The following is a 15,863-nucleotide window of genomic DNA, read 5'->3' as shown; positions in this document are numbered from 1 at the left end:
GATCTCCATGAAATCAGGAGCAGTGTGACAGTTTGCGCTGATATAGTGAATTACGGGCCGATCAAATCTTTGTTCTGAAGGTCGTGATTTAGGCGCCTCGAGCTTACGACCGCACTTGAACAATGCGGAATAGCAGGCTGGTGGTGCAGCGAAGACTGCTTCCGCACCGTCGTAAATGAAAATTGCTTCGTTATATGGATCATAACGCAGAGAATATGCTACGCCGAGATCATCAAGTGAAAGCAACGCGAGCGCCATCCGGCGGCGGCGACATGCTGCGCTTCAGCGGTAGGGCTCCGATGAGGCCATGAGGTTATTCTAGGTCACTGTAGTTATGCTTAGCAGGGCAGACACGCAGGCTGTTGGGTAGTCTATTATCAGATCAGGTCAGTTCAGCTGTTTGCATTTCTTATCCTGTTTTGTATAAGTTCGCTGATGGCAATTTCCTGGGCGTGACTGCATTTTCGGCAGCTTATTTTCAATCGGAGGGCCATAAAACATTTATGTCCAATATTTTATTTTGCGACAGAGATGTTGACCACTGTGTTTTTGAAAGCAAAGAAAATGACCAGGTATATAGTTATACCACTGTCCCTGTTGGTTACATAATGAAGGTCATATGTTGTATGAAACACAACGGGATCCGTCACGTTGACTGAGGAGGCAAAGCCACTTCGGCGGCACAGTCTGGTGCTGGCGAGACCACCTCGGCATCCCCCCTTCCCACACACACACATGCCCTAGCCTGACCTGGACTAACCACACCGAGATGCGCTAACCTAATCTCACCTAACGCTTCCTACCTTTCGCAGGATGGCGACCACCAATACGGTTGGACTTTGCGAGGCTGCGGTTCTCACGTTGTAGAAGTGATTCAAGTTGTGTGATTCAAACGCATATAAAAAGGCTATAGACCACACATTTTTATGATTATTATATTTTCAGTTGCCTCGTATGACCCTCTTTCACGCGAATATGCGTTATTAACCTTTCAAACGCTTTCACTAGTGCTTAAAACCCAGTCGTCCGGGTATCGAACTACACCGAAAAATACTTCCGACTACCATGAAATACTGATAGCAACATTTACTTGGTTCTCGTTTGTGTAGATCCCGTAATCTTTCGTTTTTTTAGGTGGGCGCACGTTAGTTGGACGCACATTAGTTAGTAAATATCTCATTACCACATCTTTCGCTTCCAGGCGTCCCTGTACCGAAGTGCGACCCAAAAGCAGTATCCAATGCCGAGAATGATTGCGCCACAAAATACAAGCAATTGTACGGCCTTACTACGCGAAAACCTGATGAGAAGCAAAAGCCGGCAGGTCTGAGCCCCGAGATTGACAAGCAGTGGTGCTGGTAAGTGCTTTCTCACGTGTGGGCGGCAGTTCCACAGTCGTGATGAACAGCCTGTATTCGGTGCTGTACCTACCCAACATCCCCGTAAGAGGACCGGAATAATCAATTTCGCGTGTCTTGCATTAAACGCTCCCCGCCGATTTGTGTTTGAATGGGTATGTGACTGAGAAAGACGTGAGAAAGAATGATAGCACTTGCCTATTTGTGTGGCCGTGCACTTGAGCCGCGTAATACAAGAGCAGCCACGCCGATGTGGTGTGAACATAGCTCCCCCAACCGGAAATCCGTGGCCCCAAAAGGATGACAGCAAAACGTCGAGACTAAAGAAACTCGGGGGGCTGTGGTGCAGCACTCGGTCTTGTTCCTCAATTATTTGGCATTATCTGATGCGACAGCGTTATTGATTTGCCCTCGCGGGAATTTCCGTGATCTGCACCGAAACGTTCAGGTTCAGCTTTGCATAGTCCTTTCTGGAATAGGCCAGGTACTATAAGGCCCCACAGGCGAAATCTAGACAGACATCCAGATTTAAAAAAAAAATCAAAGGGTTGACGGGGCGCTGCTAGCCTTGCTGCAAGTATGGGGGCTTGACTTCGTCTGGACAGTTTTTGGCAGTTTCCCCTTCGGCTTCATCGGCCCGCGTTTGAGGTTCACAGAACGCACGCTCCAAATGCGCGTTGTTCATATCCGACTAGCTTGTGTGCTCCTGTACATAGACATATGACGTCTCTGCATACGTGGCCTTTAGGACAGTGCTCGTTTTTCAGCACCGTTCGACGATTTCGTAAGCCTGGTAAGGGGGCCAAGACAGGTGCAATACTTAGCGTTTTTCTTTTTTTTCTTTTTGTTCAGTTTTCGAAGCCAGTTCATGCTGTTTTGCGTACCTTGTTTTGTTCTCATTGTAGGTGTAGTGTGAAACTTGGGGTAGTAGTTTTTCACGTAACGTGTCTCAAAGTTATATTTAAAGATAAGCTTCTTCGAACTGTATGCTGCCAATCCTACTTACCTCGGAAGGGGTTTTACCACGACTTCGGAGCACTTTTATCGATTCTAATTAAAGGAAAATTGAAGCCAAGCCAACATCGCGTGCGTGTCTGTTGTTTTTTTCTTCATAAACCGAAAGCGCATGTCGGACTTAACCCATTTCGTTAAGAAAGAGAGTTATAGCTACAATGATGATAGAAACAAAAAAACAAAAAAAGGAAGAAGAAGAATAACGTTCGTTTCGGGGCGCGCAGATGTCGGCCGCCTTCGGTTCTAGGTTCATTGTGAGGTGTGGCGGAAGAAAAACGGTGACATGTTCCTTCCTGTTTTTTTTTGTCTCGCTCTTCTATTCGATAACTTTGTAACCAAGCTGGCTTAATCAACAGAAGCATGAAAAAGAAAAGTAAAAGGGCAGACCCACGACCTACTCGCATCGCTGCTTTCGGACGTCTGAGCGCGGACGGCAATTTACGCCCCTCGAAAGAACGGTTTCACAATTTTTTTCCTGGTATTGCCATTGTGGTAATAAATGTAATTTGCAATGGAACGGGGTAAATCCGACATGTGCTTTCTGTTTATGAACAAAAAAACAAAGCGAGGTTGACTCGGCACATTTGAGTTCCGAAAAAGAAACGCGAAATTCAAATTCGGAACATTGAATTACTCGTGCGTTCAAGAAAAAAAAAGCTCCCGTGTGGCGGCAAAGTCTCCTCTGGGAAAAACGACGTTCATTGTATAATTTTCGGACAGCTGGATTTTTGAGTAAAGTTTCGTGACATTTTACGTGAAACACCCTGCATAGTTCAAACGTCAGGCGCAGCAGCACCAAAACACAATGCGGAGGAAGGGAGACCACGAACGCGGAAATACTATATTTGTCCTCAAAGTTCCGATGCCGAGTCTGTAAAAAATACGAATACCCGGCTATCAGCTAATGACCTCTCCCACCGTCGAAGTAGTCACTTCAGCAGTGAAGACATTTTTTCGGCGTTTCCTGGAATCCTGGAAGCAGGTGGAAAATTCCTCTTTCTGAGAAGATGGTCATCCCCATCGGCGTGGCGAGTCTATTAGCCTGGATGTTCTCGTGGATGGACGGTGAGATGCAAGGCGAGTAGGAGGGATGTGGAAGGACGTGATGTCTCATCATCACCATTAGAGCTGCGTGTGGTTTTGCATTGTCACGGTTTTTGTTTTCCTGAGCTCGAGTCCCGTCATCCGTCGTCATCATCCACCGACTCCCTGCGCGACACGAATCGCCTGTGCCATTCAAACACTCGAACCACACTCTAAGAAAAAAGGACGTGAAAAGGTGGTAACTTCCATCGTTACCACCTAGGTCAACGTAGCGTCTGATAAAGTGTGTAAAAGGGTGTCAAAAGAAATTATCACATATCCACACTGCGACAAAAAGGCGTACGACATTTCGCTCGCCGAAAGCGGTAACTTTATCGTTCGTACGTAGCATGTAGAACTTTGCAGCCGTTTAGGCACAACGTATGCGACAGCTATTACCTAAAAAGTGTAACTGCTCCACCCTTTTTCTGACAGTGACAGTCTCATCCCCGTTGGCATCACACAGACGCTGCCATGTTTCTGTGATTACTCTTCGATTACTCTTTCCTTACGAAAACCGTTGAGATTGAATAGGATTGGATTGGATGGATAGGATTTTGCAGCATTTGATTTGTAATCGCTCTGCAGTAAGTTCGGCGTATAATTTGTACAAGACAGGAGTTCAAGGAGATTAAACGTCGACTCACGTCCATCGATTCCTTGGCGCATTTCGACCCTAGTCAAACTATCTACATGGCTGCTGACGCTTTCTCGTTAGGCGTTGGCGCAGTGATTTAGTGATTTACCATAAAGTCAATGGTAAAGACAAGCCCATTGCCATGCTTCTAACACGTTGACGTCGGCTCAAAAAAATTACGCCCAAATTGAAAAGGAAGCCCTGGCCATTATATGCGGTGTTAAGAAGTTTCACCAATATCTGCGGGAAGGGAATTCATCTCATATACAGACCATAAACAACTGACGGCAATCTTTGGCTCAAAGAGAGGAATTCCAGTCACAGCGGCGAACAGAATGCAGCGCTGGGCGTTGACCCTGCTTGGTCATAGTTGGTTGGTTGGTTCAGTACAAGCCAACGGCCCAGTTCGGAAATGCGGACGGCCTGTCTCGGCTTCCGGCAGGTCCGGACCCTGATTTCGATGTTGCGATTTCGGATGACGACTTCCTTGTGGGGAGCACTGGATCGCCGAATGTTCTCTTCCGTCCTCTCAGTACGTATTGATAAAATTCCGGTGAAAGCGTCTGCAATTGCCAAGGCCATTGCTTCAGACCGGATTCTTTCTAAGGTCTACCGTTACATATGGAAGGTTGTGAACGGGACCCCGAGCTTCAAACGTACTACCTGCGCAACACTGAGCTGACAACAGAAAAGGGTTGCATCGTATGGGGCATGCGCGTTGTCGTCCCGTCCCAGCATCGCAACACTGTCCTCAGCCTACTTCATGATGGCCACATTGGGCAAACAAAAATGAAGATGTTGGCGCGCTCCTATGTATGGTGGCCAGGAATGGACAAGGACATTGAGCTGACTTGTCAGTCGTGTGGAGCATGTGCCACTTCTTCGAGTCAACAACTTCCAGTTCCTCTTCACAAATGGGAGGTTCCGAAAGAACCGTGGTGTCACCTTCACGCTGACTTGGCAGAGTTGGGCGGAAAAACTTACCTAGTGGTAATCGATGCGTACAGCAAGTGTCCCGAGGGGAAGTTGATGAGGTCTACCAAAGCTTCAGCCACAATAGAAGCCCTTGAGGACAGATTCGCTGCCTCCCTTTCCAGCTGGTTAGCGATAATGGACCTCAGTTCATCTCGGCAGCGTTGAAAGATTTCTTGGATCGCCTTGGAATTAAACACATCTGGACTCCGCCGTATCACCCTAAGTCCAACGGACAGGCTGATAATCTTGTGCGAACTCTGAAGGCCTTCCTTCGCCGTCAGAAGGAAGGGAGGGACAGTGCAAAAGAAGTTAAGCATGTTGTGCTTAAGTACAGGATAACGCCTCACGCAATAACCGGACAGCCACCGTGCGTAATGCTTAAGAAGAGGCACTACCGTACAGAGCTGGACCTTCCGCGCCCTAACCATCCAAACGCCTTGTCTCCAGCGAGAGATCGTCAAAAGCGCAATTATGACTCTTGCACAAGACTGCGGAACTTGCCACCAGCGACGAAGTTTGGGTGAAGGACAAGTCTCGGAAGCACCACTGGCTTCGGGGCACCATTGTTCGCTGTTCGGGCGGCCCAACATATCAGGTCATGACGGAGGATCTGAAACAGCACAAGATGCATGCTGACGACATCAAGCCGCGTCTGCCCGAATTGCCGGATATCGACTGGTCACATGGAGTCGAACCTGCAACAACAGGTGGGAACGCTGAGTCTACCTTGGCCGCTGATGAGGACACTCAACCCGTACCTAAGTCCCGAAGATACCCTGCTCGAAATCGTCGTCCGGCACAGCGGTACGGATCAACTTAACGGGGAGGTTTGTAGTGGCGCCAGCTGAAGAAGCAGAGGATTGAGATCCGCCGCGCTCGTGTTGTGAAAAAGATCATTCTGTTTCGGAACTGGAGCCGGACTGGGAACCACGCACATGTGGTGCAACGTGGTTGTGCATAGCAGTATTAAAAGGGTGTTACTACTATTCTACCAACCCAGTGTTCCTTGCTTTGATAAGTACTGAGCCTTACCCGTAACAAAAACAAAAAAAGATTGAGCTAGGAAGCCCTAACTGCCACACTATTCCACATTTCCCCCCGGAAGTCAATCCCGATATATGTCCCGCAAAAGTCCCTGCAAATAAAATTCTCCCGACTGCTGGTGAGACCACATTTGCAGCAATAGTTGCCTTGCCTCCGGAACATTCTCAATTCGTTGTCTCTTGATATTCAAAAGGAGTCAGGTTGGGCGAATAGTTCCCCGTGAGCAGCTACCAGTTTGTCCTGCACTGTAGCCGTTTTTACACATTTAAAGGAGTAATAATGTGCACGGCGCACGCCCTTTCCGGTGTAATTGTTGTAACAAGATAATAAAGTACGGTTTGGCACTATTTTAGTCGCATGTCGCCTGTCCTCCAAAAATTCATTGTTGGACAGTATAGTACACACGTGCACATGCTGGAATATCGGTAGCGACGCATATAAGCATTAGCGCGTATCTACAGTATCTAAGACATAACGAAAGCAATATTTGCACAGACACCTGATCTTTTGTAATGATTCCTGAATTTTGTAAAATATCAGCCTGGAGGTACAATGTTAGGCAACCAAGTTTGATGTGCACGGCGCGCACCTTTAAAGGGGCGAAAAAGTTTGCAGTGTGGAAGCATGACTAATCTTTTGCAAGATGTTCTGAAACAGTCACCGATGTCTCCACCAAAGTTGCGGACTTGCCACTCCGGAGATGGAGATGGAATGATTCCGGAATCATTCCAGATTTATGAGAGCCTGGAACGGAATTGGAATAAATTGGCTGAACCTGTCAGAGGAATGGAATGGATCCCAGGAGTGGGGATTGACCATACGGTGTCAATCGGAGGAATTGAAAGCAGTGGAATTATTACAAATCTCGATTCATTGGAATGGGATTGGGATGGAATAGGCGACCTCATTCCGTATTTTGTCGGGTTGTCAAAAATTTTGGGATCCACTGTGCTTCAAGCTTTATCATTTCCAAGTCGTCGTCGATAATGGCAGCAACTCCCTCACGTGAGTTTTCCTGATATGTATAATAGCAATACTTTTGGCTGACATTTGCCGGCACAGAGAGAGAACCCCCTCCCCCCTCCCCAGACATACCAGTGGGGTTCTCACAACAGGTTTCTGGGTTTCTTTGAACACCGAAATGTTTTAAAATTGACAACCCAACGTTTAACTGTTGCATATGTGAGAGGTCAGTGTCATCCGAAGTTCGTTACATTTCATCATAGATGTGTTCCGCACCTTTCCCTTAGAGAAACAGGAACTTGATTATGGTCCAATGCTCTTCCAGACTGCACTTTTCTGGTAATGCTCCCATGCTCACTGTGACCAGAAGGAAAAAAGATCAGTTGCAATCATTGGTAGTGGATTCTTGCGCCATTGAATGTAGACAAATTGGCCACTACATCATTCATCATCAATATACAGCTTCCTAGCTCAATGTTTTTTGGGTTTTTTTTTTTTTGGGGGGGGGGGGAGTTAAGCTAAATAATCAGTACCTTCTCATATACGTTGCGATGAAGGGCTATTGGTACACTGATGAGCAGAAAGCTTCTTCCGGTTTATCTTTGCCCTTACATGATATCTTGATCCTGAGAGAACTGATGTTCTAAGACTGGAACAACACAGAAGGACAAACACATACAAAGCCTCAAATTGCCTAAGAAATGAAAGATGAAAGTCTCTGAAAAGGTTAGCCAGCTGTCGGATGTTCGTAGGATGTTAGCTTGACGTTCGCATTTTTCCATTCCTCGGCCTCGTGTATATCTTTTTAAAGCAGGTAGTCCGTGTTTTCGATTGTAATATTTTGAGCAGCTCATGCAGTAGATTTTCGGGCCACGTTCCCTTTCCCGAAGTATTTTTATCCCTGAAAGTTAAAACTGCATCGAAGGGACGCGGACAAGCGAAAGATAGGCCTGCAGTTTTACAGTTTTTGCTTTAACGTATACTTCAACCAACTACGCCGCTTCAACCCACTTGTTTTTTTATCCCTCACTCTGCCTCTTGCGCAATAAAGGGAGTCGTGGATCCTTCATTATTTCTGATGTCGTCTCTATCTGACTGGGTTCAAGTTAACTGTCTTTGTCTAATTCCGCTCATACTTTGACGTTAGAAGCATTTCTATGTTAGCTGGCGAGGAATGTAGATTGTAGATCTCGTCGTAGAAGTCGTAGTAGGGGTCCGCTTTCTTCGCGATGCTTCAGGCTGTCGATCAAATTCTAGAGTATGAAAGGAGTGAGGAACTTGAGCGAAATTGCTGGGCGGCTAATTTTTCCTGATAAGTCCGTATTTTATCATTTACAATCAAATCCACTTTTACATGCTGTTCCTCGTCGTTCTCCTGATTAATTTTTCACGTCGTTCGCGTTTTGGCATTTCTTCCCTAGCGATAGAGTTCATGGCAGAAGCTGATTGCGACTTTCACTTCGTGTTCGATCTCTTCCAGACAGCGCCCACGGTGATTTTTTCAAGATGACAAATAAAACTCAGCTCGGGCGATAGATGGCGCCACGTGAACCATAGACGCAGAGGCGTTTATGACAGGGTTGTCAATCTGACTCCTCCTCCTTCGCTGGCACATACCTGCCACACAGTTTTAGATGATGCGACTGAGAAAGGAGGAGTGCCTAGTAAGGCGTAGCACCGGCCGTGTTTGCTGAGTGAAGCGATCACGAGGCAGCTTGCGGCCTTGGAATGCTATGTTATTTCTTACAAGCGAGACGGCCTAGGTGGGACAGCGACGTGCTGTTTCGCCGTGACATCGGCCAGCCGAACGGAGAACCGAAGGAACAGTCTTTCTTGGATTTCCTATGTTTGCGGCAGTTGTCTAGGCCTTGTGCGTATCCTCGCAGGTTCTATATAAATGTTTTCAGATCAATCAAATCAATGACTCTCGATATACACGACAAAAAATCAGTGCTATGTATGCATCGTGCACTCGAGGCACTTGCCATAGGCGACGGTATGATAATCTTATTTCTTCACGCCAAACGCAGCGCGCGTTATCCCCTCTAGCATTACATCATCATGAATGATGGCGGTTGAGGTCCTACAAGTCCCATATCTGCTAACCATTGCGTACAATTATCCCCACATTTCCTTACCCTGTATTCACACGAGTCAGTTTTCTGCCAGCTGACGCTCAGGCGGCAGGGAACGTCATCGCTCTCTGGTGCCGCGTGACCGGCGCTCTTCGCCACATCACCACTTTCTGATCTCCGGAGCGGCAGTCGGAGGCAGCCGGATATCTTGTCCTCCCGGCACAGATTCTGACGACCGACGCCGTCTGCTGCCGGCAGAAGGAGAAGGTGACTCAACGGATGCTTATCGCGCTTGCTTTATATTTCATCAGGAATGCTCTGCATGTGTCCCATACAACGGCGTTCATTGTACTATGGCCAATTCTGAATTGGAACGCCAACGATGGTTGGCTTTACCGCGAAAGTGGTGCAACGACACACCGGCGCAGCAGCCTTGGAACAATTATACAATGCATACATGGAAGCCTACAATGTAGTGTGCGCAAAGGAAGCTTTTTCTCTACATGAGGCGAAACAAATACGGAATACAAAGTATGAATTTTATAAACGCGGATATTTCTTTCCCTGGACAAACGTTGACTACACATAATATTTGGCTCGCACCTTTCCAATACATGTACAAAACCGTAATAATTGGAAGCTACTCGTCCTACCGAAAGGAAAATAAAAATTTATTTTATTTTACTTCATTTAATTAATTATTGATTACCTGTAGCTCGACATCACAGCGTTGTCGCCAGTCGATCACTTGTTGGGACGCTATCGCGCCTATATTGGCGCTCAGCATCGAGACACGCTTCATTTGTGGAAAATAAAATCGAATGTGACGTCTCTTCCCAAAATACTCCGACAGGCGTTTGGGTCGTCCACACGGAGATTTGGGTTAATACTGTGCATTTCATAGCGCTTTTTCGGAATCTATTCTTTGGCACATATCTCTGTGCCGTTTCTCACGTGAATGCACTCGCATCATCCACAAGGAGCGCTTTTTTTCTTTCATTGGTCAATCCTACGCTAGGCGCAGACTAAATGCAAGCGCGAATACAGAAGGGATCGGAAAACTGACAGCCGCCGGGAAACTGACTCGTGTGAATGCTAGAGAATGAGCGGGCGTCTTCAGACGCGTAGTGACCTTGTTTATCTCGCACATCCTCTCACCTCTTCCCGACTTGCTGACGGCAGAAACCTGACTCGTGTGAATACAGGGTTAGTAGTTCAACGATAGCTGTCGCTCTACTCATTGCGTCAGCACGGACTCCACTGTTTCTGTTTTTCTTTACCCTTCTTTTACGTAGTTTGCCGCACCCTATAGCAGAAGATTTGTGCGCTGCTTATTATGTTTAATAATGTCTACAACCTTGCAAAACGCTATGTCAGACTTTAACAGCTAAATTTAGTCTTTATGTCAAATCTGTCTTTCCCAGTTCCATGGAATACAGCAAGAATTGCGTTACGGAAGTACTAAAGGACAAACGATGCGGTGATGAATTCAGCGCATCTTTTCTTGAGCAGAAAAAGAAGATAATGGCAAATCTGTGTGGTACGTCAAAATTGGACTGTGAATTCGACAAAAGCAAGAGTGCTGGGTGCATGAAGTATCCAGCATGGACTCTGGCAGCAGCCGTCATTGTGGCTTCAGTGATGAAGGTAGTGTGACGTCAGTTGTAGTGAGAAAAGGGATCAACATTTTCCATTTCGCTTGTTCGGGCCAACTGATCACAATAAATATGGTTGTGTGACCGACCTATTGCACGTAAGTGTTCGCATATTCAACACCATGACATCCAATATCGACGGCGACAGGGAAGTACTTTCTGGTTCAGAGCAACATTTCCTATGTGACAACGTTTTGTGTTACGAACAGGGAACAAGTCAGTCTCTACATAATGACTCTTAATTTCTTCATCAAATATTGGCTAGCTATTTCTCAGTACTGATTGGATGCATGCTGAATGTTGAAATATAATTGTGCTCAGAACAGCTCTCAATGAATGCATTGACGCATGAGAGGAAAATAAGCAGGCACCACAATGTTTCCACATCTCCACGTCCTCACAAACAGCTCCATCACAGCAAATGGACCAAATAGAGCACCGCTCATTGTTGTATGGCATAAAGTCCCAACATTCACTTTACCATCAGAGCAGAAGAAAAAAGAACAGCGCACAACTCATGGAAATTTGCAAGTAATACCCCTCTCACACGGGCTAATTTAGTGTCATTTTTGTGAAGTGCACTCTAACCAAGCGAATGTCAGTTTAACTACGAGCTTGCTACACCGCTTAAGTAAGGGTCATTAAGAGATAATGGCCATTACGATAGATAAAATAAACAGCGGCAAAACATTGAGGTGTGCGCCACAATACATTCCTCAGAATATTTCTCTTCGGTTTAGAAACGTTTTCTGCAAATCTTCTTCCAACATGCCACTGCATGAGCCACAACCACCCAAGCAGCACACAATATTGGGCCCATATTTGCTCGGCGTTGCCCAGGCAGCACAAATCATTGCCCCAATATTGGTTACATATTGGCAAAAGCGGTCCAATATTGGACCAGTATTGTTACTGTCCTCCCGATATTGGCTGAATATTGTGCATATCGGGCAGTTATACCCAGTATTCAGCCAATATAGGCTAGATGCCGGGTATACCGGGCCGAGATGCCCGGTGGTTTCCCAGTATTGTCTGAAAGACTGATATACCGGCCCAATATAACCAGTACTCTTGCAATATTGGCAAAATAATGGGTATATTCGCCCGCTATACCCGATATTCACCCACTATTGCCAGAATGTGTGCATGCTGGTTGGCGCCTTTTTGCAACTTTTTTGCGCGCTTTTTCAAAATGTTGAGAACATCACTGACAGATGTTTTAATCTCCGCCTTGCAATATCGCATGTTATAACGACCACATGTTTATAGGAACTAAATGAAGCAGAACTACAATTCGCATGAACCTTTAACATGTCACACCTAACCCTTTAAGTACCATGCCAATGATGAGGACAGTGCCCAGAAGAAAAACAATCACTGTTCGAAATATCGGCGGCTTCTGTCCTGAGGCAACACCCTTCGTACGGTAAGGCAATGTTTCACTGATATATTGAGGTTGTTTGTCAGAAATATTAATTGCAGTGATTTTTCATGCAGTTCGCTGAAAACTGGAGGTTTTTAGGTATGAAAGCGATTGACTTATGATGTGTCTGAAACACTTATGAAACTCCCCATTCATAATTTTTCAAATAAATATGTTGCGGTTCAAAGAATATGATCATTGTATTTGATGACCATTGGAAATGCCGAAGTTGCTATACCAACGTTTAGGAGCTGCGCTAGAGTTTATCACATGATAATTATTTTTTATGACAGTGGATTTAAAAATGTTCTTTCTCCTTTCTTGCAGAAATGCATGAGCTAGATTCAGAAGCATGCTTATTGATTTACACTATGAAGGACGGGGTAGAGCAATAAACTCCCCTAGACAGAAGCACCCCATTGTTTGTAGCTGTGACCATGCAGCTACTTTGTAATATTATAGCTTTTGCCTCTGCAAGGCACTAGGCAGCTCGGTCCCTGACTTCTTGCATTGATCAGTGAACGTTCAACGTTTCTGCAACATATTGGCGCACTCGGCACATAGCATCAGGTATGGGTAACGCTAGAGTATATATAGCTTCTACACTTCTACTTGTACACATGTGTGTTTGTTTAAATTATTATAAGCAAATGCATGTAAGTGCTGCGTACCACAGTTTAATAAATACAGGAAAAATGCAATGTAACATACGGTACCGTAAACCAATTGTACTGTTGGGGACATGGATAGCTAAAACCCTCTGAGTAGTTCCAAGGCTTATATTGGCTCAGTTGCGTTGCGCTTGAAAGTGTTGTGCGAATACTGTATTTGAAGGTGGACCATGTGCTGCACGTGTTTTTTACTCAAAAGAAATAGCCATGCAACATTTGAGATGGAGTACATCACAGAGTGCTGATTTTTTGACAACCGTGCCTCCTACAGAACATAAGCTAACTGATGAAATGAAAATGTTTGATGCTTCTATAATATGCAGACAACGCAGTGCTCCTTGTAAGGCAGGCGTACACATTATCTAGATGCATTGACAGACTGAATAGAACAGATACGGTGAGACGTTGAACGATTGCAAATATAAATATTCATCTCAGCTGATGGCAATGGTACTGAGAAAAAGCTGCTCTTTCTAGATAACAGCTGAACACCTGCGTCAGTGTCATTTACTGCCTGGACAACGACAGGTGTCGTTCATCGAGGAGATAACAAGGTATATCGAAACAGGTAGCGCAACTCCCATAGGCCTCTGTGTCTTCAGAATGACGCCATGATAGAGACGGTCAGCCATCCATCCGTTGCGCGGACTACTACGTTTGTAAATAAATGGCGTTAGAGATGACGTCATCAGTATGAATAATAAGTAGTGCATACTCAGACGTTTACATTCGCGCGCTTCGTTTGCGTTGTATTTCCTTTTCGTCACCCAGGCAACAATACCAGACGAGAACACTGAAAAATAAAGGTCAGGTTTGATGAAACATATCAATTCGAAATACATGCAGTTATCACAGATTTGGACAACTCCAAGCAGAGGGGCATCGTGATGACCACACAGAAATTAGGAAGGTCCCCTTAAGGTTCATTTCTCACCTAGAGCTATACGTACACGTATTGATTAGAGGTTTGCATTTGTTCAATGAGTGGCCATTATGCAACAAAACATCACATGCATCGTTGGTGCGTCCTGCTAACACTCATGCTATGTGGCCGCTCATCCCATGACGAAAATTTTTTTTCGCGGGGCCCTCAACAGGAGATGCATTGTATTCATCTGTTCACACGTGTTAATCAAATGTGAACGTCGCTTCCTGTTTAACCCAAAAAGTGTACGAACTCTGTATTGCAATGCGCGGACACACGGCACGGATACAGAGATACATGGATAAACACGCCCACTGTGACACATGCGCAAAGGAGCAGGATATGGAAATGAACTCGGATGGTGATGATTTCGTATATGTACACGAGTGGCGCAACCGAAATTTTTTTCTACATTGAAATTATGAATAACCTATTAGTACACACACAAGCCATGTCCTTGTTGTAAAGTTCTTTTTTTTGTTTTGTTTACGGTCGTACCTCTACTAGCAACACCCAGGATCGCTCGCGCCTAATGATGGTAGCCTTGCCGATGAGTCTGATTTGGTATTTTCTCTTGTTTTCGCTACCAGTTTAGATACCTTTGAGATAACAGTAGCCAACAAGTTTTTTTTCTTCTTGGAAGGCCGTACCAACACCCTTTCTGAAAGTTTCCGGCTAATCTGTGATAAAGGTCGGTTTCCTGACCTTAGGATTCTCTTGAGCTTTGACATCTTGGAAATTTTCAAAAGGGAATGCGCTAAAGCAATCCAGGGCGCCATGTGTCAAACAATCATCTGCAGGATGCCACAGGTTGTGTACGTTGTAAACAATGTTGTCCTTGCCATAGATGTCAGCAAAGTCTCCAACAAAATTTGTGAGCAATTCTTTGGCACAGCTGTTGTAGTGTGAGCAAAACTGAGTGGAAGCCAGCAGTCTGATAGCAACATGGAGACAAAGAAAGTGCTCATATTTTTGCACGGGAAGCAAATATTTCAGTACTGCCGGCCCCATGTATAACAAAAAGCTCCGAAATTCTGTCGCCTTCCACCGCTCCAATTCCTCTATGCCCATTGGCTTACGCTAAAACACAGATGGATAATGCTTTGCACATGCCTTCAAATGTTCGCTTAATAACCTGCATTGCGTTGCACTGAGGCAGTGTGGATGGGTACCTCGAACCCACATTACGAGTAGTTTTCGCACAACACCGAGGCAAACAAGATGCATGCAGTCTGCTTGGAAAAGCTGGCTGGCGAGTCTAGTGTATAGGAGAGTGTATAGTGTAAAGGAGAGGTGCCTATGTGGTGCTCTGCCCGTTGTTGCTGTCGAAATGACATATATGTCCTTCTGTGTGCATTCAATTCGGGTAACGTCACTCTTCGGTTGTTGTATAGCCCTTTCTGAATACACTTGTCGCATAAGTAGTACCCAGTGTGCGATTTAATCTGATTGAGAAAACTCCTAGCTGGGGCATCACATATTACAACCGTGAGTTTAACTTCTATATGGGCACCTTTGTAAATGAATCCTTCTTGAATCAAGTTATGCAGTTCTTCAAGGAAAAGATGCAGACACTCTTGCAAGTTTTCGGGCTTCCCAGTGCCACAATATAGGCTCACCATGAAAGGGCCATTGTCTGCAGAGTTAGGAATTTTTTCAAACGTCAAAGCTCCTTTGATGCCGTCCAACAATCCGAAGTGCACAAAATATCCTTTTGCGTTCAGATTTGTTTTTCGCTCTGTCTGAATTATTGACCGGCAGTCTCGAGGAAGGTCGTGGCAGTGGCACCGGAAAATGTCAATTATTGCATTAAACATGATGTGGGAGGGATGAAATGTTGCATAGAAGCTTCGTAGGTCGTCATGCAGATCATTTGTAGATGAGTCTTTACAAGCGTCACTTCCTGGAGTCGGTTCGGAGTGATTATCTGGAATGCATGAAAGAGAAATAAAAGGTGAACATTCATTTAGGGCTAGCAGAGTACTGCAATGCAGATCAAATATAAAAGGTAGTTAAGCCAAGAAATCCCCAGCTGGAAAG

The 15,863-nt window shown here is 45.4% G+C and overlaps 1 protein-coding gene across 2 annotated transcripts in view; it reads left to right on the top strand.

The window, feature by feature from the left end:
- The window catches only part of LOC135374090 (uncharacterized), a 73,182-nt gene extending 62,333 nt beyond the window's left edge, over window positions 1-10,849 (top strand). For both annotated transcript variants that reach the window (XM_064607088.1, XM_064607087.1), the window contains 2 exons: window positions 1,202-1,358; window positions 10,574-10,849. In XM_064607088.1, coding sequence (XP_064463158.1) covers window positions 1,202-1,358; window positions 10,574-10,805 — 389 coding nt within the window. In that variant the 3' untranslated portion in view covers window positions 10,806-10,849. The remainder of the gene's footprint in view (window positions 1-1,201; window positions 1,359-10,573) is intronic.
- The last annotated feature ends 5,014 nt before the right edge of the window (window positions 10,850-15,863 follow it).

This window comes from Ornithodoros turicata, unplaced genomic scaffold, assembly GCF_037126465.1.
Source record: "Ornithodoros turicata isolate Travis unplaced genomic scaffold, ASM3712646v1 Chromosome42, whole genome shotgun sequence".
Classification (NCBI taxonomy): Eukaryota; Metazoa; Arthropoda; class Arachnida; order Ixodida; family Argasidae; genus Ornithodoros; species Ornithodoros turicata.
The sequence above is the reverse complement of the archived record's forward strand: the minus strand, read 5'-3'. Positions and strand labels throughout refer to the sequence as shown.